The sequence below is a fragment of the Macrosteles quadrilineatus genome, unplaced genomic scaffold (genome assembly GCF_028750875.1).
Source record: "Macrosteles quadrilineatus isolate MER2022 unplaced genomic scaffold, UCM_ALF_1.0 Scaffold_4__1_contigs__length_99947679, whole genome shotgun sequence".
NCBI lineage: Eukaryota > Metazoa > Arthropoda > Insecta > Hemiptera > Cicadellidae > Macrosteles > Macrosteles quadrilineatus.
The window spans coordinates 71,650,807-71,678,743 of NW_026542597.1; the positions used below are offsets into that span (position 1 = coordinate 71,650,807).

At 31.9% G+C, this 27,937-nt stretch overlaps 1 protein-coding gene across 1 annotated transcript; it reads left to right on the plus strand.

The window, feature by feature from the left end:
* Window positions 1–26,618, plus strand: LOC128992145 (polycystic kidney disease protein 1-like 2). Its single transcript, XM_054415580.1, has 11 exons — window positions 1–35; window positions 2,529–2,695; window positions 3,823–3,952; window positions 5,065–5,248; window positions 5,778–5,921; window positions 6,417–6,625; window positions 7,276–7,367; window positions 7,991–8,077; window positions 8,891–9,091; window positions 10,009–10,238; window positions 25,704–26,618. Exons 1-11 carry the CDS (start codon window positions 22–24, stop codon window positions 26,520–26,522), a joined length of 2,277 nt encoding a protein of 758 aa, XP_054271555.1. The 5' UTR covers window positions 1–21; the 3' UTR covers window positions 26,523–26,618.
* Window positions 26,619–27,937: the final 1,319 nt, after the last annotated feature.

Consider the following 27,937-nt stretch of genomic DNA (forward strand, 5'->3'; position numbering starts at 1 on the left):
ACAGTCTTTGCCTTTATTGCAATGTTTCTTTTTAGGTAAGTATTTCCACAAAGTAGACTAAATCTTACTCTCTTAAAATAATATAATCCCAAACTAAAAGCAAGTTTAAACAAATTAAGAATCGTAGCCAGGGGGGGCGGATGTAGATTGATGATTGAAAGGATAAGTGATATTGGTAATTGTTAGGTAACTGTGTTGCGTTGCAATAAACTTATAATAAAAAATAAACTAAAGAGCTTTAAGTGGACTGTAATTGTGTATATTTAGAAAAAGAATGAATATAACAGATGTTAAATTAAATCATTCCAATACATATGTAATAGAGGAAACAAGCAATATGAGAACATGGCAAAGAGTATCAAACAGTAATAATGCGATATATATATTCATTACAAATTGGTTTAAATATATAGTTGTCTGACTGTTGTGCTAGAGCCTGGAGGACCCTAGCATGTTGGAATTAGGAGCGTGCTATCTTCTGCTACCTTCATAAAATGACAATTTAATTAGAAACTCTGTTTGGGGACCAGAGGGCGGAGATCTTTACTCAGACCAGAAGCAGGCCAAGCCAGCTTGATTAGGCCTACTACAAAGGATGAAACTAACAAATTTAACTAGAACATTGAAATAAACCTACCCTTCAAAAAAAAATTATTAAATATACTGACAAGTCCGCTATATTGCAAGACGATAATAACAGGGGTCTGTTGCGTTTATTAACACCTAACTGAAGATATCTGGACTCTAAATCATTTCCTGAATGATTTATTACTGAGGTTTCAATTTGGTGACTATTGCATGTCTAGGAAGAATTACCTCGTTAAATGAGGTAGTCATAATTTTGGAATTTACATTTCTGGGAATGGGGCGAAAACTTTAAATTGTTAATCTAGCCTGTCATTCTTAATTTTACAACTACTTCATATGTAAGACTTATCCTGATATGTAAGAGAGCCATGACGTTGCTACTTGTACGAATACCGGTGAGAGACAAGACGGAGGAATTCTCTATTCACTAGCTCCTCGACTGTTTCTAAGAAAAAAGCAAGCGTCAGACCGAAAGTCGCACGCTGATAGGAAAGGCCGGCGATTTTGTTGTGTGGCACTATATAAAATAAAGCATCACAGAATGTGTAATACTTACTTTACTTGTATATATTATTTTCTGCTGTTGAAAAATTAGGTTGTTAACTCAACTTGTTATTCTAAAATCCGTGCCTAGTGAAAGCCAAAGCAAACATAAAGTCAATATATCAAATTGAATCAGATCAATATTAAATTCTGGTGATGACATTTATCAGGACTCTGACATATTCAGAATCATAATCTATTTATTATTATAGACAACGTCAAAGAACACAAGAAATACAATAACATGCTGAATAAAAGGAAAAGTCCTAACTCGTCATCTGGATCCAGAGATACTCCATATCCTCTCAGTCAATTTGTCTTTGTGCGTTTTTCATTTTGTGTCCGTGTGTGTGCCAATGGTTGTATAAGGAAAAAATATTTTAATGCATTTAGTTTAAGTAAATACGAATTTGAGTGACATCTGAATATGGCATGGATTGGCGGGTATTGATTGGCAGGTTTCTTAAGGGAAGCCTGGAAACACAGATGGGCACTAGTAGAAGAGTTTGATTTTTAAATTTACAATTCTCCTATTTTTGAAGTGCCAATGCAACTTGTAATCTGCTTTTCTTAAAAATCGAACTATTTGCTTTTCTTTTATTTTCATTCAATAAGTTGAGCTGTATTGTTTTATTGATTTAATTAAAAAATTAAACTGTATTTGTTGTTCTAGTAGCTTTTTGTTATTTTTCTCAGTTTTTATCGTGATATGGCCCTTCTGGGCAATGCCTAGAAGTGTTTTGTTAAGCATATGCCCTGCTGGTATCTGTGAATGTAAAAACAAAAGCAACAATAAGGCACTTATTCATTCATTCATATAAAAGGAAAAGTACAATGTATACTTGTCAGACGAACAGATAAAAGAGAATAAAACATAACAAATAAATTAGCAACAATTAATTAAAACTATGAAAATTGATAACTACAGTAGACTCCCTCTTATCCGGACACCTTTTAACTGGACATCGGTTTAACCGGACTACACTCGGCTGAAATGACATCTCTTTAACTGGAAGATTTTTATCAGCACATCGGTTTAACCGGACTAGATCGGCAGGAAGTGGGCAGTACTGAAACGACTGTTCTCGTGGGAAAGATTTGAGACCAGTGATCACGTGTCTAAATACAATGCTATCCTAAATTGAAGTCAAATACTGTATACAGTATGTATTTAAACGGTCCGTTCAAACGACTTTTTGGGGACGTCGGTTTAACCAGAAAAACCAATATCCGGACTGGCTTCGGTTCCGAGGAGTCCGGATAAGAGTAATCACCAAAGGGTCACTGGATCAAAGCTCTTAAAGATAAAGTTAAACATTATATGCAAAAAAATCTAATTTGTTGTCTAACTAACACTTAATTAATTGGCAATATATATTTAAATTATATTTTTTCAGGAAAGGATATAAGCAAAGAGACTATCAAAACAACAAACGTAGTACATTGTATATGCCAAGGAAACGATCGTCAATAACGGACAAGTATTGGTTTTCTGATAAACCAGCGTTTGTGGACTTGTCTACTTTCATAGCATACGATGAGAAGCCACCAAAACAACGCAAAGGTATGTAATATTATTTATAATATTTGTTAAAAATGGGTTTATAATTGTTATTGAATTTATATTTATTCATATGGTACACATTGGTGAGGAGCAAGCTGGTTTAGTGGTAGAGAATGGTTAGAGTTTTTTCTGGGTTCAAATCCTACCAACCGCCAATGGATTTGATCCAAGTGATAATGTTTCAACCCTCTAGGCCAAGCCTGAAATAACGCCTGAAATGGTTTCGGCTAGCTAGGATGGGAAGGCATAAAAATAGAAAATAGCCTGTGTCATTGAGTCAACTATGGGGATGGGGGATGATGAATTTTAAATTTATTAAAAGATTTATTGTTTTATTCAAAAGCTTTTTCTTTTGTGGAATTGCCAATAATCTCGGTGTATGCCATATTGTTAGGTAGTGTGTTTCCTATTTTAAGTATCAAAAAACACTCCTCAATTAATTAATAAGGAAGAAAACTATAACAAATGTTTTGGAAAACCTCCCTGATTACATCTACGTTCCCCCAAAATAAAATTGGTGTGTATACCACTGGTGAAAACAATAATTTGTTGCTGAAGTAAAATTAATTTCTGCTGCTTTTGTTATTGTTAGCTTAAATCTTGGAATTATTATCAAAATTATTGTCAAACTCACAATATGTGTGATTCAAATCTGTCCATATAACTTGTTGTATTTTATTTTTTTCTTCAAACATGCTTACAACTTCAGATTATAGTGTTTTGGAAGCAATATTTATTTTACAAACCTTAACCCTTTGAGTCAAATTTTTTCATGTTTTCGGCGAGTATAGGTCCTCATTTGAGCAGTAAAGATCGCCATTGGACCATAAAGATAAACTTTTTTGATTTTTTTGTCGCCATTTTTGAGCAGTCAGGAAAATGGCGGGCGGCAACCTATACTCGCCATTAAAACAAAATCTAAAATAAAAATAGTTGACCTTTGCGTTTGAACGGTGAGTATAGGTCGCCGCCGCCATTTTCTCTTCTCCTCGAATGGTCACATACTCACCAAAAAAGAAAAAAAATTCAACCTCAAAGGGTTAACGGGTTGATTCATTTCTAAAAAAAAAATAGCATAAGAGAATATTTTATATTTTTATTGCCACATTGATCCTGTTTTCCACCAGATATGACTATGTATGAATCATTCATCGCAGCCATCAGAAACTGTACTCATCACAAGACTCTTCGCCCTGTTCATTTAGCTACTGAAGGCTCGGAAATAAAAGTGAACAAAGGATGGTTGATAGCGGCATGGTTAGTTATTTATGTTTTTTTACTTGGATACTGCAAGTAGAATTTTTTATATTCAAACCAGAAGCTTGGTTTTATGTTAATTTGGTTAAAATAGAAGGCATCATTCTTCACTAAATGTTTGTCTCTTATTTTTGTATAACTAAAAACAAGCATTAGATTTTAAATAGATATATTAAATCGTAATGAATAGATAGCGAAATAACAAAAAATAAATATAAGACAACACACTCTATTTTTACCTCATAAAACACCTTAAAATTTGTCATCAGTTGATATATTAAGGATGATTTTATTTAAAATCCATGGCTTTTCGGTGCCCTAATGTCTACAAATTCTGGTTTCAGTCCGGTCAGTGTTTTTTTAGCTTGATAACTCGAGAAAGAAAAAATCCGATTTTTATGAAATTTGGTACTAACGTGTAAACCTACAATTCTAATGTGTTCGCAAACAAGCATGATTGGACTATAAGGGGAAAAAATTATTATTTTAGGGGGAAAATTTGGTTTTTCTTATTTTTAACCATAAAAACATAAAATTTAGCAACTTCTTTCCAAACCATTTGTTTGTATAGCTTATAAAAAAAAAAATTATATTGAAGCATTATTATGCGCCTAATGGCCACGGGGAAAATTCCAAAAAAATTTGTAATTTAATATTTCAACTTTATCTTATAGAAAAAATTGTAAACTGTTAAAATTTGCTTTTTTATGAGCATATTTTCATCAAATTTGCAAGCATTCAAATGCAAAAAAAATTCATTTCATACTAAACTATTAACATTTTACAAAAAAAAACACCTACCCTCCCTGTTGCAGCAAATCTAAGTACTCGTTAAACTAAAGCTATTTAAATAGGGAATAAATGTGGTACTTTTTAGGAGATATTTTAGAGTAAATTCAATCAGGCAAATTGAAATTCGCTTAGTCTTCAGGATTGCTGTGGTGGGGGTATTTTGTTTTTTAAATCAGTTTCATTACAAAGATATTTTAACAAGCAGGGAGTTAACTAATCTTCCCTCCCCAATATACAGTGTATTTCTTCATTCATTCACTCAATAAAAGGATATCTTTAGGTAAACACCTAATCAACTAATATTCGGTAATTTCTTTCAGGGTATTTTCAATTCTAGTGATTATTATATGTGCATATCTTGTTATGCTATACAGTCTTAAGTTTGGGAAAGTAAAAAGCTTAAAATGGTTAAGCAGCCTGGTGGCAGCACAAGCTCAAGATATTTTCATCTTTTCTCCGCTGAAAATACTGATACTTGCCTTATTATTATCAGCTGCATTTGAGGTGAGAGGATTTGTATGTTTGACAGTGACATTAGATTTATTTCTATATTGTGTAAGACTATGGTTCGAAAACGGTCATGGTACCATTTAATTAATTAGGCGTGCAAATTGTGTACAAGTTTAACGAATGTAATTTAAATATTAATGACAGGCCTCATTTTTAATCTAATAATTTATTTGTGTTAATCAAAACAAGGGTTGATTGATACATTGAATTTTACTTTTTAAAGGAAATAATCCATGAAGCATGTTTTAAAGTAGAAGCATATTTAAGGGTAAAATCACAGTTTAAAGAATTTTTTTATTTGTAAATAGTTTTACTTCACATTACTATAAAATATTGTTTAGCATACCTAATTCTACTGCCTTCTTGGTAGTTTGTTGTTGTACACTTTACCCTTTTAGCCTAAGTGTGCAGCAGGTTTTCAAATGAAGTATGTCTGTAAACCAAGTGAGATGAAATAAATTACTAGTGAAATCTGTGAACCAAGAACAAATTTTGACTAATATTTTATTGTTTTCTTCTTTAGAGAACAACTGACATTTCTGCGTTCAAACTTGATGTCAACAAGGCAGTTAAATGTGACCTCGTTGGAGATAAAAAATACTTGGATAATTTAATAGAGTACCGAACAAAGAGTATATACTACCCCATGACAGATGAAGTTAAAGCTGTAAGTAGATGGTGTTTAAAAAAAATTCAATAATTTTATTTTAAATTACCATATATACAGGTAAGCACCATTAATTAAAATCAAACATAACTTAAATTGTTTGGTACAAAATATGAAAAGATTATAATACAGTACATTAGTGTAAAGAAAAATACAATTGAAGCAACTTAATGCATACCGGTAGTATCTTCTGGGGTTTAATTTTAGAATATGTAATTGTCAACTGAATCTTCTCCTTGAAATCACTATTGATTTGTTTCCTTTAACACCTATCATCTTTATGTGAGCTCTTTGGGGAACATTAGGATATGAACAACCCCTCAATGGTACTAATATTTAGAACCAAAAATACAGGGACAGAAATCCTGAATTTTTACCGTGAAAGTAAAAGCTTGGATCAAGTTAGTAAAAGCATACAGCCTAGTTACGTATGTTTTGTTTCGGAAGCTGTAAAAAATTTAATGCAAATGAACCCAAGACAATTAATTTTTTTAGAAAAAAAGAAGAAAGACCATGAGGAAAATGAAGTGGAGAATCATTTTAGATTTTCTCGCCGTGCTGACGTTTATATTGATTCTGTGCTACATTATGAAAATTCTGTGGAGCGGAGCGCACTTCCATCCTAACTCTCATGCTGCTGAGATGATGATGACCAAATATAACGGCCGATTTGTCGCACTGCAGGATGTTTACAATCGGACACAGTAAGTAAAATGGTGTTAGTTGAAAATTACGGGAAATTTTCACTCAAGTTTCTTTCATTGTTGATTTGAAATCCTGTGTTTTGTGTGTTATTTTATGTATATTTAATCTATGATGATCCATATTCATTCAGATGCTAAAATATCTTGGAGTTTGGAGGTGCATCAGTTTTTTTTTTTTTTTTTTTTTAACTAACATTTTTATTTAGGAAAACTAATAAATAATGAAAATTAAGGGATAAAAGTAAATCTATGATATGATCCAACTCTTTCAATAATATAAAAAAAAAATTATTTAATTGTTAATACGACCTTACGGCCAATAATTTACATTTTAATTGTATGTCCACAAATAGCACTTTTAGGAAAAAGAGTAGGTCTTAAACTGTTTAGGTGCTTCCGTGGAAATTTATCGATCTTGAACTGTTTTTATTTCTGTAACGAGCAGTTTACAACAAACTCCCCAACTCCTTTGACGGGTATATGTAAGGCTGAATTTTTGCCTGCTTTCTTTTTCCAGTAAATGTTCAAAATAGTGTGTTTCGGTCATTTCCACGGACATACCCCCTCCCCATGAAGGGCAAAACACTGTTTTGTTTTAAGAGGGTATTAATTAAAATACTTTAGGGCTTAATACATTATTTTTTTTACAGATTCTTTACCTACCTACAGAACACTTTTGTGCGGTCCTTGTTTGTTTTTAGATGGTTTAATGATTTAAATTTCCAAACACTAAGTCCTTCAGGTATAGTGCACAATTTTTTTTATTCATGTTTATTAATTTTGACGTAAGTGTTTCAACTGAGAAAGTCTATGAGCTCTTTTTGGTTAAACATTGAATTACATTTGTTTTACGATAGAATACAAATTGTATTCCTTTATTCAATCCTTTTTTCACAATGAATACAAGTTGAACTGTATTTTATTGTACAAGAAAATGAAACACACATAGAAGGTTATTTTTTCACAAGTTCTCCTACCACAAAATACACTTTGTTAAAATAAATAGTATAAGCAGACAAAATAATCTTATTAGCTCCCAAAAAGCTTTTTTGCTTTGCACTTCATTGTTATTGTTAGGTAAACGTGTTTTCCTTAAAATGAAACATAATAAATATTTAAAATCCTTGGGTGCTGCATCAAAATAATCTACTCCTAGAAATGAAGTGAACAAACTCTTGATGGAAACCTTAAAGAAAACGAAAACATACATGCTGTTCTTCATATGACTGTTATTATAAATGCATTAGTCAGTGTTAACTGTCAAAAGCTTAATGGAAACTGTCATTGTCTCATTCATTGAACAGAACACTTGTATGGATAATAAAACAAACTAAATTTCACTTTATTTGATGTTATGTACTACAGACGCTCCTGAAAGAAAAGACTGGACAAAGGATTTTGTATCCAAAATGGTGGGAGCGCCTCGACTGAGGCAGTTAAGAATTGTTGCCAGTAAGTTAAATTATATTGCTTGGTTGCTAGATAATTTATTTAACTGTCCCATAACAAAAATAATAAAAAGTATTCACTGTAATTTTCAGATTGTATCTCAACTTAGATAAGCAGCTGAGTTATTGGTATTTCAAAATTGGATCAGTTAGGGAATCATCGCACACTTGTGCCAAGAATATATTTTTTTTAAAAGCTTCTTTAAAAACTGTACTTAACAGAAAGCAAATCGAGTGGTTGTATTTTTTAGAGTAGAGAAATCGTTTACTGTATGTCTCTCTTAGTTTCAGATTCAGTCACATGAAACGGAAGCCAGCCCCAACTTGGATTTCTAGGAGATACACCATTGATTATAGGTTTGAGAAAGCCCAAACCTTGTACCAACTGCAAGCTACCTACTTCTGATATTGGCCATTACATGTTTCTGCTGATAGAAGTGTGTAGCTTTTTGATGGTTTGAAACTAGACCCAGCTGTCCCAGATCATTGGGCTTTCAATAAATTATCCTGACTAATGAAACATCTGGTCTTAGTCAGTAACAAAGCTACACAAGCCATCTTACTCCATTCTACACTCATCCTTCGTTCATATTTGTTTTAAAATACACACCTAGGTGGAGTCCGATCTCAAATGATTATGATGAGCATATCCTAGACGTTTCTTAGGTCGTATTGACACTCCAATAGCAGACGATTAGTTTGCAACAGTGGTTACCATGACTTGAGTCGACATTTAACTGCAATGTTTGATGTAATTCTTTGCATCATTGTTGAGTTAATTTACAAAAATATTGACTCTAGTTGAATTGTCTGCCAGGTTCCTGCGCAGTACATCACGTTATGGTAGTCGCTGTGCAGGATTGCATCCGACCGTGGAGTGAGGGCTACATGGACACTGACACTTACGGTGTCCAATGGAAGAAGGCGGACTTTGACGACGAGATTGCGTATGCTTGGGGTTACCGGACCTACTGGATGTATCAGGAGCCCAAGAACACCTCTGTGTTTCCATTATCTGGTATGGTCACTTTGACGTTTGCTAACCTAACCGATAAAAGCTAGGCCTACAATTTTTCAAATTTGAAATTTGTTTAAAGTAGTTTGTATTACTGAAAGGAAATTTTGGAAGGCTTGTGTCAAAGAATCAATCCATGGCTGTACAGACTGTACAGTTTTCACGTTGTATATTCGCTTATTCCTTGGCTGAGTGTCAATTTGATTTGTAATGAAATAGATTACCTACATCTTTTATATGACTTTAAATACTACTCTAGGTTGAAACTGGCGAGTCTAGTACTTGTCAGTAAATAATTATGAGGATAGAAAGAACTATGGTTCAAGCACAGTGATGTGTCAAAATAGTGGTTAATGTTTTAGTCAGTTTTTTGGTATAGGTAGTTCTTGAAACTGTTAACAGTAAAAAAACGTTTTCTAAGAATGGGAATGAGATTCATTATCACAAATATAATCACGCGCATACTTACATATCAAGTGGATTATGTCATGGGTTGGTCATATTTCGATTTAACAGCATCATACCACAATGATTAGCACATCCGTTTGGTTGCCACTACCTTGATTGAAAAAATTCTATAATCCTTCAAATGTGATTTCAAAATTCAATTTTATTTTTGTATACGTATGTTTTCCAGTGAAAAATGTTTGTTTGGTTGAAAAATGCACACTTTTGTTGAGTCAATTTACATTTACTGGACAAAATGCTGTAGTTTTACAAATTATAAACAAAATCCAAGAACTTCTTAAGATTACTTAGTAGTTTAAAATTATTTCACAATTAAATCAAAGCTTTTGAGTATCATATTTAAACTGTTCATTATCTACGTTGCCTATATCTTCACACATACAATTCCAATACTTTGAGAGTTGCTGACTTAAAAAAATATATTTAATAATAAATAATAAATATTTTTATAGGGAAATCGGGAGTTGTCTATCCCTCCGGAGGGTACATTCTACCTCTTGCCGTCAAGAGAGATCAGAGCAAATCGTACGCAATCCAAGTGGAGCAGGAACATTGGGTCGATCATCGTACAAGAGCCGTGTTTCTTGAGCTGACGCTGTACAATGTAAACAACAACTTGTTCAGTCAAGTTACGGCGATCATAGAACACATGACCTCTGGGCTCTTCATGACGCTTGCGAACGTAAGTGACAGTGTAATATTTTTTAGCTGTAGCCTGAAATGGTTTTTTTACATTACTTCAGGCTGGACCTAGAGGTTGCGGCATTTTTTACTTAGATAATATCCATTGATGACTGATGGGATTTGAACCTGGGAACTCGGGGACCGAAGTCTCGAACTCTTCCACTTGACCAGCTTGCTCACACAGTGGAATATTAAGAATGTTTTGTGTTTTCACGCCAATGATATTCATAAAATTTTTGTAATAGAACTGTAAAAACTCTGATTGTTTTACTACCTACTTTACTTGAATTTAGTTAGATATCATCATTGATTAGCCAATGAGGCATCAGAAACCAGAATTGACTACACTTAGGATCGAACCAACAACCTTTAGATTTAAAGGCGAGTATTAACCACTTGGGTACTCAGACGATTCTAAGACAGATTAATGTGATGCTTGGTTATCAAAAGGAGTGAAAAGAAAACAATTGCGGGTAAAAAATTTAAATAGATATATCACTAGTAGTGTTACCGATGCTTTGTAATGGATGATGGACCTAGATTCAAGAGCCATTCAAAGCTATTGTTCAAAACAGCTACCCTATCACCTCTGATTATAGAACAATGTATATTCTCTATTACCATAATTCCGTTCAAATTTTGGAAAACATAGGTTTTACAAATTTATATTTTGTTTCATTATGAAAGTTTACCATCATTAGGCTATTTGCACACACACCGGATTTTTACCGGCGAAACAATCAGTTAATTTGTTGTTCAAGGACAAGACCAGATTTTTACTAATTACCCAATTAATTATTAATTATTTAATTTAATTTATTAATTTAGGCCTAATTTATTAATTTATTTAGTAATTAGATTATACTAATGAATCCTAAAAGAGTTGTTGCTATGTGGCTATTGTATCGACGTATTAAACGCCATAGGATTTAACCATTGACTATTTTATTGTACTATGTATAATCATGACTATATTGTACGTTCTGGATTCATCCAATTAACCAAAGCAGAGAAAAAACCGGAACACTCCAGACTCCACACACTTTTTGAAGAACTAAGGCTTGATAGCAGTAAAATTTTCAACTATTTCAGAATGTCAATAGCATCCTTATTTATAAAGTCACCCATTTTAAACATTATAAAAACGCACTACCAAAACTAATTAAAATTTTCAGAAGAGCAGTCGCCTTAAATGGAGGATGGTGTAGCAAGAACTGCCGATACGATTGGTAAAAAATCAGTGCGCGTGCAAGCTTGTCCGCCATAACTGTCCATAACAACCAAACTTCTTCTCCCTAGAGTGGATGTGCTGCACATACACACCCACGGATAGGATGGGGTTGTGGCTTCAAGTGGTTGATCGGTCGAATTTACCGTTTGTTATTGGTTTTATCTAATTAATAGATAGGCTGATTACTGATTAATAGATTGACTGATAAGATATGGTACTAAACCTATTTAAAAGATGCTAGATTGATTGTTTTTTTCTGTTAAAACTACCAAAAAGACGATGAGTTTCCCTTTATTCCTAACATGCCTACTGTAATAATGTACCGTATAGTATTATTATCTCAAGTATAATCAAAATAACTCTAGTTTAACCTAGGGCCATGTTTAAGTGAAATCAGTCTCTTATACCTTTGTCTACCTTAAAGAAGTTTTAGCTGCAAAAAGAAATTTGTCTTATTAGTGATTGATTGTCTGATTGATGATTGAAATAACCGGATTTCTGTGAGTATAGTTTGGGTTTATTCCTATTTTAGATTTGAATGATGATAATAAAAAGAAATAATCTGCTGAACAAAATACTAATATCCTTTAGGAAGAAGCATCCTTAAACTTAACCATTCTAAAATCTTAAACTAAACTATAAAATGAATAAAGGAATACTCTATATTTCAAATAATTACAACACTTCATTTATACACTACTTTATTGAAGAAATACTATACAATTGTTTTACTGCATCCTGCTGCCCAATTAATTGAACACCTGTTCTGAAAATACCAAAATTCCTCTTCACTGTCACTATACAAAGAGTCCCAATAACATTCTTCTAATGTAGCTGAAGCTTCCAAGTCACTCATTATTTTCTTAGTCATACATAGCAGCCCAAATTAGGTATTGATATTTCACATGTACAACATAAAATAAAGAATGTTGGTTGTATTCAATGTTTACAAAACTACCTTCATAGTGGAAATGGTAGAGAAGTCGTTACAGATTTTCTAACAGAAAAAGATAAATCATTAGTTTGTTGTAGTAAGCATAGTAAAAATAATCAATTTAGTTTTGAAGATTTTGATGAATGTGATAGTGATTTTGAAGGATCAACAAACAATGGAATTGTCATCACTAATGCTTACTTGATTGAGTTGTTTTTGAAAAATAAATGCTTTACCGAATCAACAGCAAAGATTTTGTTAACTGCTGAACCTAATGGACAAGAATTTTTGTTTAAAAAGTTTTCAAATGATAGAATCAAAATCGCTATTCAAACCAGTAAGATGATATCATTTGGGGAAACATCATTCCAGAGGTTACAAAGAGCCAAGCAATATTACGAAAAAATATCCAATGACATTAATTTTTCAGAGCAAATGGCCAAATTAACAAAATGGTTAGAAATGAATTCTATTGATGTTCATGAATTCGCTAACATAACCTACGACCATTTTCACAAAAAATCTGGTAAGAAAAATAATTTATTTTTTAAAGGACCACCGTCTACTGGTAAAAGCATGATCATTGAAAGCTTAATAAGTTGTCATTTCAATTATACCCAGTTGACAGGAATAAATGAAAATTCATCCTTCAATTTCTCCTCATTAGTACATTCTAATGCTTGTTTAATGGATGAAATAAAATTAACAGAGCCTTTATTTGAAGTATGGAAACTTCTAGCTGCAGGTCAGAACTTCTTAACTGATGTAAAATATCAAGAGAAGTGTGAGATTACAAATTGTGTATTATATACAGCTTCTAACTATGATATCGAATTATACTGCAAGGTTCCTTCAGCAAAAAGTGCTATAAAAGCTAGAACCTACACTTACTATATTAAACAGCCATGTTCTGAATACTTTAATGTTGCTCCCCATACTTGGGAAATGTTTTGGAATACATATAAATAGTACTGTATAACAACTTATCATATTGTAAATTCCTACAAATAAATAAAAATATTGATCCCTATTTTAATGTGTTATCTATTTCCTTTGTATTTGAATGACAACTAGTTTTTTAATTCTATCTTAGAGACTATGGTTTTATGACATATGCTCAAGAGTATTGACTATACAAGTATTTGTTATTCCTTTAGGTTATTATCACATATTAAAAGTTATACTTGTAGCTAAGATGTCTTTGACACAAACCAGGACAAAAGAACCTGATTACATGCCTAAATGGATCAATTAACAATCTAAATGAACTAGGGCAACAGATATCACTTATCAGTTAATCAATCAATCGATACAACCAATAATAAACTAATCAGATAAAACCAATAATAAACGGTAAATTCGACCGATCAACCACCTAAGGCCACAACCCCATCCTATCCGTGGGTGTGTATGTGCAGCACATCCACTCTAGGGGGAATCAATTACATGCAATAACAGTCCTGTACTAGCTGATGCCAGATAACAGAGAAAACTCTTGAATCATGAAAGAGCGCTAGGGCAACAGTTATCACTAATCAGTTAATCAATCAATCGATAAAACCAATAATAAACTAATCAATCAAATAAAACCAATAATAAACGGTAAATTCGACCGATCAACCACCTAAGGCCACAACCCCATCCTATCCGTGGGTGTGTATGTGCAGCACATCCACTCTAGGGAGAAGAGGTTTGTTTCATTTGTTTCGTTTAGATTGGTTGATTAATTATTAATCGATTGATTGGTTTTTTATTTTTTTGTGATTTTTTAGCGATTTTTTAGCGATTTTTTATGGATTTATAGGCTTATTTGCTTGATATAATGGCTGTAATTCCACTTTCAGTGCTAATATGAGCTTATTTCCTTGATACTAGGCCTTTAATGGGTAATTTTATTATATTCTACAGTCTAATTCGTCAATAAGTGATTATGAAATTGGTTAAAATGACTAGAAAGTCAAGATTAGGCTATGAGTCTTACGTTTTGAATCGTTTTACTTGCCGATTTGCAACCACTGGTAATACTTGAATTTACGATAAAATGTTCATTTAAATTACTTAGACTTCACTACATACCATGTAATAGGTGCTTAAGCAGTGAAATATACAAAAATAAAGTCATAATTTACTTTTATAGAGAAATAAATAAAGGAATAAGCCTGTAGTGTTTTTTGAACTGTCTTTGTCATAATCGATTTTTTCCATTTTCTGGCTAAACTATACAGTTATAAGCTCTCCAAATGTGGTTTTCAAATCATTTACTAGTATAGTTTAACTAATTTAATGTTAAAATCCCTTAAAAAATCATAAATAACACTATAATTTGCAATATTATGACATTTATCGTCTTTTAAACTCGTGGTGAAAACGCCATTTTATTTTCTGAAATATAAAGCTATTGAAAGGATTAAGATTAAATAAACTACATAATTATGTTTATTGCTATATATTCAACAGTAATAGATATATTTTAGCCTTTAAAAATGTTTACTTTTTAAGCCTTATCAGTCTAAAGTTGGCTATTTTGCTCCGAGTTGGACTATTTTAAGTCACAGATTGTAGACTTTTAAAGTGTATATTAACGTAATATTTACTGTTTTAGGCTGAAATGATTCTCAAAGGTACTATATTATACTTTGGTTAGTTCAAAATTGGCTTAAAACAGTTAGAATCCTAATAAAGACCCTTTAAATTCATATAACAATCGTAGTATTCGGTTAAATGAAGATAGGTCTTTAGTTAGTCTTCCTGTTAATCTATACATTCATCAGAGGCTATAATCTGTATTAAACTAATTATAAGATATTTATTTGAAGTGTACATAGTGTTACATCAACTGCCTGCCAAGTCGCGGGCCGTATTTCCCAAACATCGATAGAATGCGCTGACAAAGGAAATTGCGCAAGGTCACCGCGCGCTGCTGTAGATCTATTGTCATACTTTAATATGTATGGCTAAAATCATAAACACTTTTTGGCTTAATAGTTTATTAGTAAAGTACAAACATCATACAGTTTACCATATACAGACTCTTGAACCTCGAGTTTTATTCGGTTGAAGATTGTATACGTGTTTTAAAGGATAGTTTTATTCGATTGAAAATTGAATTTTTTTATACATGTTTTAAGTATAAATGTATGGTTTTAAAGTATTGAACTGTATAAAGAATATGTATTAACAATATTATGGTGAAAACAAGAATTAGTAAGTAACAAAATCAGTAATAAAGCATTTTAATGTTGTAAAAAGCATAAACCTGAGTAGTTTGAATGCTAATTATACGTATTTTTTGGTCATTTAACCATAAATATAGAGTTAAAATCTGTACTTTTAGATATTTTACTAATAAATCTAGGCTTATATAGCTTGTTTGACCACAAATACAATAGAAAATGATTTTTAGCCTTTGGAATACTTCTCACTATACAAGCTATCGTGACTATCGCCTGCCGTTTGCAGAACGCAACGCGTAGTAACTTAAACGCGGGCGGTCGATTACTAAATAACCCTTAAAGACGCATGCATTTAATTAGGTTAGTAAAATGTGGGTAAAAATTAGCTACAATTCAGTGAAAATCCCATCTCTGTATCACTTTTAGTTTTCGAGATATTTGCATTTAAAGTTTCCCACGAGTTATTTTCCCTATAAACCACGTAAATATTATTTTTAACATACAATTTGTATCATCTGACGTTACATTAGAAAGCCTCAACCTAATTAATAGGTTATAAAGCTATTAAATCCCAATATTCCATGAATCAACAGTCTTTAAGTTGTAAAAACTGAGTTTCCAACGCTTTTTGACCATTCTGATCGGTGGAAGATCACAAAAAATGCCTTAAAAATCAAACCAATCAATAGATTAATAACCAATCAATCGATTACTAATTAATCAACCAATCTAAACGAAACAAATGAAACAAACTTCTTCTCCCTAGAGTGGATGTGCTGCACATACACACCCACGGATAGGATGGGGTTGTGGCTTCAAGTGGTTGATCGGTCGAATTTACCGCTTGTTATTGGTTTTATCGATTGATTATCTAATTGATTACTGATTAATAGATTGACTGATAAGATATGGTACTAAACCTACCCAAAAGATGCTAGATTGATTGTTTTTTTCTGTTAAAACTACCAAAAAGACGATGAGTTTCCCTTTATTCCTAACATGCCTACTGAAATAATGTACCGTATAGTATTATTATCTCAAGTATAATCAAAATAACTCTAGTTTAACCTAGTGCCATGTTTAATAAATAAGTGAAATCAGTCTCTTATACCTTTGTCTAGCATAAAGAAGTTTTAGCTGCAAAAAGAAATTTGTCTTATTAGTGATTGATTGTCTGATTGATGATTGAAATAACCGGATTTCTGTGAGTATAGTTTGGGTTTATTCTGATTTTAGATTTGAATGATGATAATAGAAAGAAATAATCTGCTGAACAAAATACTAATATCCTTTAGGAAGAAGCATTGGTCATTGTTTGATATTAGTGCTAAAGAGACCCATATTACTATGTATTTTGACAGACTTTCTTAGTACAGTGGGAAACTGTATAACTGCAAATCCTAAATACATTTTTTATTTTGGTGACAGTTGTTAAGCAAAATATGCTATCACAGTTAAGGATAATGAAAAGAATGGTTACAAATATATAAAATTTTATTATATACAATTCTTTTTAACAATAACAAGAATTCTTTTTAAAAATTCAACCATCTATACAAAGTTAGGTATGAAATTCTGGTTTACAATATTTCAAATCATTTTTATACTTCCAAAATTTACTGTTCAATAGTGAACAACTACAACATATTTTATAAAAATCATTAAAGTTGTCTCGACAAAGCTTCACACAACTTGAAGACTTCTTGCATGAGTCACATGTTTTTATTGTTCTTCTTATTCCACAATCAATCCATTTGGGTAGATTTGATGTTGAGTCCAATTTATAGTCTTACATTTGATTTAAAATGTTATATGTAACCTGAACATTTCCTATTAATTTGTCTTTATTTTCAGATAGTATCTCCATAATACATTTGACTAATTTACTTCTATTGGATATTATACATTTTCCATTAATTATGTCATGTATTTCTTGATTAATGGATGGAATTTTATTCTTAAATCTTTGAATCATAGGTTTAATTTCTTCTTTAGTATGTACACTCAAAGTTCCGAATCCAAAATTCATTATTAGATAATCTCTAATGAGAAATTTTAAAAAATCTTCATAAGATAGGCCTAACATGTTAGGATATAGAATATAACAAATGAATTCTCACCTGTAACACTGTTATGAAGTCACTAAGTATAAAGATCATCCATCAGATTATATAGTAAGGAGAATTGAAACAGTTTGTAAACCAAAGTGTTGGTCCCAATGTCATACGTGACTAGATATGAACATAATGTTCTGAAGGCTAATGTTAACTAAACCTTTTTCTTTCTTCTTAAACAAATATCTTTTGGCATATTCAATATTTTATAGTTTTAATTATTACTTTAAATTCATATAAAATAAGTTGGGAGAATAATCTCCTATTAGTTTAAAACTATTTAAGAAATAAAAACATTTACTGGAAGGTTTCACAGTATTAGAAGGTGACCTTTAGTTATTTAGCTATCACCACTATACTTGGATTGTTTGGAATACATGTCAAGTTGTGAAGATATCTGTTGCTAAAATTGATGACCTCTTAATCCCTAAGGTAGCAAGGTATTTTGTTATAACTGCAAAAAACAACTATTAAAACATAACAAATCTAACTAATTAGGCATGTCCATCCTGTGGATAATATTCCATGTTGTAATTTTATCTTAAAGACAATAATTTATGACATATGCTCAAGAGTATTGACTATACAAGTATTTGTAAAATATCCATTTAGGTTATTATCACATATTAAAAGTTATACTTGTAGACTAGTAATTTAAACTGATAAAGTACTTACCTAAGTCCAATTAGTACCACAAATAACCAACTTAATAATCTCCCTAGAGTGGATGTGCTGCACATACACACCCACGGATAGGATGGGGTTGTGGCCTTAGGTGGTTGATCGGTCGAATTTACCGTTTATTATTGGTTTTATCTGATTGATTAGTTTATTATTGGTTTTATCGATTGATTGATTAACTGATTAGTGATAACTGTTGCCTTAGAACTCTTTCATGATTCAAGAGTTTTCTCTGTTATCTGGCATCAGCTAGTACAGGACTGTTATTGCATGTAATTGATTGGTTATTTGTGGTACTAATTGGACTTAAGTAAGTACTTTATCAGTTTAAATTACTAGTCTACAACAATCAACTAGTTTGGGACATCTAATGGTTTCAAGGAATTGAAATGTAAGTGTTATTGGTTAGACAAATGAGTAGAAAGATTTTGGAAGCCTATTTACTTGTAAATGATGTTAATATATCTACATAATATAGTTCAATTGTCATTAGTTTTGATAAGTATAAACAGTGTCTTTTTAAACATGTGTACAAAACTCAACAATTACTGCAATGGAGACTACTCTAGTGAAAGCTTCATGCTAGTGTTATATGAAATTCTTTTGTCATTGTCATGAGGTCTCAAGGTATTCAGTTTGTTAGATTTGAACCTGTTATCAGACTATACACTTGATACCACTATGATATCAAAACAAAACAATAGATTACACATTGAATGATACCATATAAGGGCCTCCATTGTCTGGGATTCCAGTAGTATTCAGCAGACATTGTGTGGTGAATCTGTAAGTTGTTATTTTATTTATTATGTCACAAAGTGAGGTTTTAGATAAATTGCGGAGCTGCAAATTGAAGATTCTTTCTGATCTAAAAACAAATTTCTCTAAAGTACAAAAGAATAAGTTTAATGATTTAGAATCATATTTATTTGAAATGGACAAGATAGCTCGTGGTTATAAGTTACGAGTGGTTACAAGTAATGTAATGAAAGGAAGACCATGCAATTATTTAGAGCTAAAAACAAGTAAGAATCAACATCTGAAGTTTTGTGAGGAAATCTTTACTAAAGTGCCCAAAGATGTTAAATTGGGAAATGACTGTCTTTATGCTAACACATATATTGGTTATATAATTGGTTCTAACATTCAAAAATTGAGTGATAAACTTAATAATGAGTTAAAAAATGAGAAGCTTATTAATATACATTGGCAACACTACAGTAATAATACAACTAATGTGATCAATCTGAAAATGCCCAGAGGAGAACTGTATTATTTCAAAAATAAAGCTCAGCATTTACAAAAGCATAGTAAAGAATGGATACAAATGCTTATTAAGCCTCCAGTTTTGTATTACTGCATTGGAAATAAGAGATATAGTGTTTCACGTGATGAAACAACTCTAAATGCTAGTGGATTGAAAATACCAATTCATGTTAAGAAGAAGAAAATGTACAGCTGTTTTAAAGACTTTTTGCTGCTATGTATGACTAAGAAAATAATGAGTGACTTGGAAGCTTCAGCTACATTAGAAGAATGTTATTGGGACTCTTTGTATAGTGACAGTGAAGAGGAATTTTGGTATTTTCAGAACAGGTGTTCAATTAATTGGGCAGCAGGATGCAGTAAAACAATTGTATAGTATTTCTTCAATAAAGTAGTGTATAAATCAAGTGTTGTAATTATTTAAAATATAGAGTATTCCTTTATTCATTTTATAGTTTAGTTTAAGATTTTAGAATGGTTAAGTTTAAGGATGCTTCTTTATAAAGGATATTAGTATTTTGTTCAGCAGATTATTTCTTTCTATTATGATCATTCAAATCTAAAATCGGGATAAACTCAAACTATACTCACAAAAATCCTGTTATTTCAATCATCAATTAGACAATCAATCACTATTAAGAAAAATTTCTTTTTGCAGCTAAAACACTTCTTTATGCTAGACAAAGGTATAAGAGACTGATTTCACTTATTTATTAAACATGGCACTAGGTTAAACTAGAGTTATTTCGATTATACTTGAGATAATAATACTATATGGTACATTATTACAGTAGGCATGTTAGGAATAAAGGGAAACTCATCGTCTTTTTGGTAGTTTTAACAGAAAAAAACAATCAATCTAGCATCTTTTGGGTAGGTTTAGTACCATATCTTATCAGTCAATCTATTAATCAGTAATCAGCCTATCTATTAATTAGATAAAACCAATAACAAACGGTAAACTCGACCGATCAACCACTTGAAGCCACAACCCCATCCTATCCGTGGGTGTGTATGTGCAGCACATCCACTCTAGGGAGAAGAAGTTTGTTTCGTTTAGATTGGTTGATTAATTAGTAATCGATTGATTGGTTATTAATCTATTGATTGGTTTGATTTTTAAGGCATTTTTTGTGATTTTCCACCGATCAGAATGGTCAAAAAGCGTTGGAAACTCAGTTTTTACAAGTTAAAGACTGTTGATTCATGGAATCTTGGGATTTAATAGCTTTATAACCTATTAATTAGGTTGAGGCTTTCTAATGTAACGTCAGATGATACAAATTGTATGTTAAAAATAATATTTACGTGGTTTATAGGGGAAATAACTCGTGGAAAACTTTAAATGCAAATATCTCGAAAACTAATAGTGATACAGAGATGAGATCTTCACTGAATTGTAGCTAATTTTTACCCACATTTTACTAACCTAATTAAATGCATGCGTCTTTAAGGGTTATTTAGTAATCGACCGCCCGCGTTTAAGTTACTACGCGTTGCGTTCTGCAAACGGCAGGCGATAGTCACGATAGTCTTAAAATGTGAGAAGTATTCCAAAGGCTATAAATCATTTTCTATTGTATTTGTGGTCAAACAAGCTATATAAGCCTAGATTTATTAGTAAAATATCTAAAAGTACAGATTTTAACTCTATATTTATGGTTAAATGACCAAAAAATACGTATAATTAGCATTCAAACTACTCAGGTGTATTCTTTTTACAACATTAAAATGCTTTATTACTGATTTTGTTACTTACTAATTCTATATAAGTAATAATTCTATATAAGTACTACTTCTATAATTCTATACTAATAAGTACGTAAATATATACAGTTCAATACTTTAAAACCATACATTTATACTGAAAATACGTATAGAAAATTCAATTTTCAATCGACTAAAACTCGAGGTTCAAGACTCTATGTGTATGGTAAACTGTATGGTGTTTGTAGTTTACTAATAAACTATTAAGCCAAAAAGTGTTTATGATTTTAGCCATACATATTAAAGTATGACAATAGATCTACAGCAGCGCGCGGTGACCTTGCGCAATTTCCTTTGTCAGCGCATTCTATCGATGTTTGGGAAATACGGCCCGCGACTTGGCAGGCAGTTGATGTAACACTATGTACACTTCAAATAAATATCTTATAATTAGTTTAATACAGATTATAGCCTCTGATGAATGTATAGATTAACAGGAAGACAAACTAAAGACCTATCTTCATTTAACCGAATACTACGATTGTTATTTGATTTTAAAGGGTCTTTATTAGGATTCTAACTGTTTTAAGCCAATTTTGAACTAACCAAAGTATAATATAGTACCTTTGAGAATCATTTTAGCCTAAAACAGTAAATATTATGTTAATATACACTTTAAAAGTCTACAATCTGTGACTTAAAATAGTCCAACTCGGAGCAAAATAGCCAACTTTAGACTGATAAGGCTTAAAAAGTAAACATTTTTAAAGGCTGAAATATATATATTACTGTTGAATATATAGCAATAAACATAATTATGTAGTTTATTTCATCTTAAGCCTTTCAATAGCTTTATATTTCAGAAAATAAAATGGCGTTTTCGCCACGAGTTTAACAGACAATAAATGTCATAATATTGCAAATTATAGTGTTTTTTGTGATTTTTTAAGGGATTTTAACATCGAATTAGTTAAACTATACTAGTAAATGATTTGAAAACCACATTTGGAGAGCTTATAACTGTACAGTTTAGCCAGAAAATGGAAAAAATCGATTATGACAAAGACAGTTCAAAAAACACTAGAGTCTTATTCCTTGATTTATTTCTCTATAAAAGTAAATTATGACTTTATTTTTGTATATTTCACTGCTTAAGCACCTATTACATGGTATGTAGTTAAGTCTAAGTAATTTAAATGAACAGTTTATCGTAAATTCAAGTATTACCAGTGGTTGCAAATCAGCAAGTAAAACGATTCAAAACGTAAGACTCATAGCCTAATCTTGACTTTCTACTCTTTTTAACCAATGTCATAATCACTTATTGATGAATAAGACTGTAGAATATAATAAAATTACCGTTAAAGGCTTAATACCAGGGAAATAAGCTCATATTAGCACTAAAAGTGGAATTACAGCCATTATATCAAGCAAATAAGCCTATAAATCCATAAAAAATCGCTAAAAAATCGCTAAAAAATCACTAAAATCACTAAAAACCAATCAATCGATTAATAATTAATCAACCAATCTAAACTAAACAAATGAAACAAACTTCTTCTCCCTAGAGTGGATGTGCTGCACATACACACCCACGGATAGGATGGGGTTGTGGCCTTAGGTGGTTGATCGGTCGAATTTACCGTTTATTATTGGTTTTATTTGATTGATTAGTTTATTATTGGTTGTATCGATTGATTGATTAACTGATAAGTGATATCTGTTGCCCTAGTTCATTTAGATTGTTAATTGATCCATTTAGGCATGTAATCAGGTTCTTTTGTCCTGGTTTGTGTCAAAGACATCTTAGCTACAAGTATAACTTTTAATATGTGATAATAACCTAAAGGAATAACAAATACTTGTATAGTCAATACTCTTGAGCATATGTCATAAAACCATAGTCTCTAAGATAGAATTAAAAAACTAGTTGTCATTCAAATACAAAGGAAATAGATAACACATTAAAATATGGATCAATATTTTTATTTATTTGTAGGAATTTACAATATGATAAGTTGTTATACAGTACTATTTATATGTATTCCAAAACATTTCCCAAGTATGGGGAGCAACATTAAAGTATTCAGAACATGGCTGTTTAATATAGTAAGTATAGGTTCTAGCTTTTATAGCATTTTTTGCTGAAGGAACCTTGCAGTATAATTCGATATCATAGTTAGAAGCTGTATATAATACACAATTTGTAATCTCACACTTCTCTTGATATTTTACATCAGTTAAGAAGTTCTGACCTGCAGCTAGAAGTTTCCATACTTCAAATAAAGGCTCTGTTAATTTTATTTCATCCATTAAACAAGCATTAGAATGTACTAATGAGGAGAAATTGAAGGATGAATTTTCATTTATTCCTGTCAACCGGGTATAATTGAAATGACAACTTATTAAGCTTTCAATGATCATGCTTTTACCAGTAGACGGTGGTCCTTTAAAAAATAAATTATTTTTCTTACCAGATTTTTTGTGAAAATGGTCGTAGGTTATGTTAGCGAATTCATGAACATCAATAGAATTCATTTCTAACCATTTTGTTAATTTGGCCATTTGCTCTGAAAAATTAATGTCATTGGATATTTTTTCGTAATATTGCTTGGCTCTTTGTAACCTCTGGAATGATGTTTCCCCAAATGATATCATCTTACTGGTTTGAATAGCGATTTTGATTCTATCATTTGAAAACTTTTTAAACAAAAATTCTTGTCCATTAGGTTCAGCAGTTAACAAAATCTTTGCTGCTGATTCGGTAAAGCATTTATTTTTCAAAAACAACTCAATCAAGTAAGCATTAGTGATGACAATTCCATTGTTTGTTGATCCTTCAAAATCACTATCACATTCATCAAAATCTTCAAAACTAAATTGATTATTTTTACTATGCTTACTACAACAAACTAATGATTTATCTTTTTCTGTTAGAAAATCTGTAACGACTTCTCTACCATTTCCACTATGAAGGTAGTTTTGTAAACATTGAATACAACCAACATTCTTTATTTTATGTTGTACATGTGAAATATCAATACCTAATTTGGAATTGGTCTTAAACTTTCGATGTGAAGCTATATATAAAAAATGCCAATGATCATTTGTAGTACCTTTATGTAGGACAACTATCTTCCATGGTGTATAGAAGTCCTTTTCACTGGAATCCATTTCATCCTGTTGTGATGTTGATGAAGTATCATTTCTTGATGATGTAGATTGGGTTGGTGTATAGATGTCTTCTTTCTTGAAGTAGCAGTCAATCCTCATTTTCTTGGATTTCTTGGATGTTTCTTCCAAAGCAGAAGTTTTCTCAGACGATGTTTTTAGTGAAAAACCACATCCTAAACGCATACCATCAACAGTATCACTGTAACCCGGAATAACACTACGATCGTAATCTCTTGGTAACAATGCCATTATATGTAAACAATGTACGGATTTGTGAAGTGACATTATTATGTTAGGAAAACCAAAACCTATTCACTAAAGAAATTCTATACATAACACTCTGCGTATTACTCAACACTATTCGGAACTTATGTTCCATCTACTTAAATAGCTGCTAGTTATCTGTATTCATGATTTATCTTAAGTTTGTAGAACAAATAACCTTGGATTAAGATTATAAACCTTATCTTAGTAGACTTGTTAGGAACAAAGGTTTAAAACAAAGGGAAACTCAGCATCTTTTAAATAGTTTTAGTACCATATCTTATCAGTCAATCTATTAATCAGTAATCAATTAGATAATCAATCGATAAAACCAATAACAAGCGGTAAATTCGCCCGATCAACCACTTGAAGCCACAACCCCATCCTATCCGTGGGTGTGTATGTGCAGCACATCCACTCTAGGGAGAAGAAGTTTGAAGTCACGTACGTCACTGCGTCGCCGGCATATCCCCGGCACTGGCGGTATGCAGTGGCAGTGGCCGGCAGCTCATTGGCATTTTACCGGCGCTGATCAACGGTCGGCGTGTTAGCAACGTCCCGTTCCCGCCTGTGGTTCACTATTGGCATTTGGACGACCGGTAAAAAATCGGTCGTCCATTATCGGTGTGTGTGCAACGAGCCTTAGGCCATCACAGATGGCATAGTAATAACATTAATAATAATCATAGAATATTGGTGGTAACCTTTTTTAAGACAGCTGTTGATGGCAACCCTAGGGACATAGAGAGAATCTTTAACATATTTTTTTACAAATTTTCAGATTTATGTTTGTATACAGAGCCATAATTCATTGAAATGTAAAGAAGTTATACCTGTTGTACTTACTATACAAGTAAATAATTGTTTTGTATTATTTTTGAAGTAGAGATTTACTAAAAATGTTTTTTATTACTTCCAGGTGGATTCGGTACACACAAAAGAAGATTTCAGTGTTTGGAACTTAATTTACATAGTCTTCATTGCTGCTTTGGCCTTACGAATCGCTTACAAAATGAACAGAAATGGATTGTTCAATTTTTTCAGGAATTTTCTAAACATTTATGAAGTACTAGTTGTGGCTGTTGGAGTGCTAAGTGTAATATTTTATCTGATTCATACAAAAGTTTCTACTATTTATGTAGAGGAATTCTACAGGGAAGGGCTAGATTTGTTCTTCAATTTTGAAGATATGATCAAGTATTTTCGGTACACCAAGGCACTTTTGTGGATACTCTTCTGTTTGTTGGTGTTCCGGTTGTTTGTGAGCTGGCATTTCGGCGAGAACTACTTCTACTATTACCACACGTTCGTGTTTTCTTTGCAATGGATTGTCATTTTGTTGATTTTCTTGTTGTATTACTTTTATTTAGTCTGGAGAATGATTGGTTACTCCATTGACGGAAAAGTTTTTTACAACAGCCGTGTGAATATTCTACACTACAAAATGTACAACTGTATATACAAACGAGATTTCCACGATCGAACAAAACTGATCGCCTTTGTACTATGTGTAATGGCGTTGTTTTTTAAAGTAATTTTCTTTGTGATGTTCACTCACTACTTCCAAATAGGAAAACGGAAACGATTACTTCCAATGGAATATTTCAACTTTTTCACTTTTTTTGCTGAAGAATTTGGACGATGTTTCGGGAAGAAAAAAGAAGAGGAATTTGCAACTGATAGACAAATACATAGGAAGAGAGATGTTAAAAGGTCAAAGAGGTCTACCATATATTAATTTTTCCACCCCATAGTTCTGGTGGTATATTTTTGCAACCTTTATCATTTTTGTATTATAATAGCTAAAATTTAAAATAAAATACTTCTATCCATAGTTTTTAATGTATATAGAAAATGGGTTAGCTGTATTTAAGGTAATCCTCAATTCAAGTTTAATTGAATATAAAGAAAACCTAATAGAATTCAAATTTTAGCTTTGACTGACTAAACCTTGAGTCTAGGCCTGTGTTATTAAACACTTATTTAAAAACAAAAAACTAAGGCTCTCTAAAGTCTTTACTGTCCACCCCTACATATCAGACACCCACTTTTTAGTGGGATTTTTATCACTCCCCCCTGATAAAACCTGTTACCACAGGTGTGTGTGTGTGTGTGTGTGTGTGTGTGCAGAAAGGGGTTTGAATATGTAGAAAATGTGCATAAGTATGTTATAGGTATAGGATAATTATTGTAGAAGGATGTTGGCAAAACGAGGCCCACAGTGGGAATTGTCATTAGTTTCAAGGTAGTGATTATAAATTTTAGGAATCTGGTGATTGGCTGATTGACGTGATTAAGGCTACAAAGGTTTACGTCATTCTGCTTGTTCTGCTCGTCGTTGTCAAACTGCTTAGTACTGCGGGGGCGTTGTAGAACCCCAAGCCCCTCATACTCGACCATCATGGGGTTCCCGAGCACCTTGCTGTATAAACCAACCTACTATTATAATATCTCCAATGTTATAATATCTAGTCAATGTTAAATCAAACTCAGATAAATTAAAGGCCATTCAGTTACTAATCATCCACCTTCCAAATTAACATTTAAATTTAGAAATGTTTCAATTGACGAATTAAGAAAAGTTGTTACATCTCTCGGTAACACTAAGTCCTCAGGTTTGGATGAAATTCATCTTTTTGTCATTAAAAGAGTTTTTAAATTTATAGAACATCCATTATGCCAAATAGTAAATCAGTCCCTTCAGGAGGGGGTTTTTTTCTGGTAAGCTTAAGTTTGCTGAGATTAAACCCCTGTTCAAAGAGGGCCATGTCAACGATCCCTCTAACTACCGCCCCATTGCCCTTCTGCCTTGTTTTTCAAAAATTTTTGAAAAAATTCTAAAGATTCAACTAGGTAACAGAATATTTAGAAAGCAATAATTTAATAAATCCTTCGCAGTTTGGTTTCCGCCCAGAACTTGGTACTGAGAAATCCATAACAAAAATGATTAACTGTATTGCCTTGGATGGATCGCAGAAGACTGTGGGTGTGCTATGTGACCTATCCAAGGCTTTTGACTGTGTGAATCATAAGATACTCATAGAAAAATTAAGTATGCATGGAATAAAAAATACTGAATTAAAATGGTTCATATCATATTTAAAAAACCAAAATCAAAGACTTATTGTACAAAAAATGCAGAGAAATTATAAA

What these genes read in the sequence shown, in the direction of transcription:
- LOC128992145 (XM_054415580.1), top strand. An exon ending in TGACAGATGAAGTTAAAGCT is followed by an intron (nt 5,922 to 6,416) that starts GTAAGTAGATGG and finishes TAATTTTTTTAG; the next exon opens with AAAAAAAGAAGAAAGACCAT. An exon ending in TCTTCATGACGCTTGCGAAC is followed by an intron (nt 10,239 to 25,703) that starts GTAAGTGACAGT and finishes TATTACTTCCAG; the next exon opens with GTGGATTCGGTACACACAAA.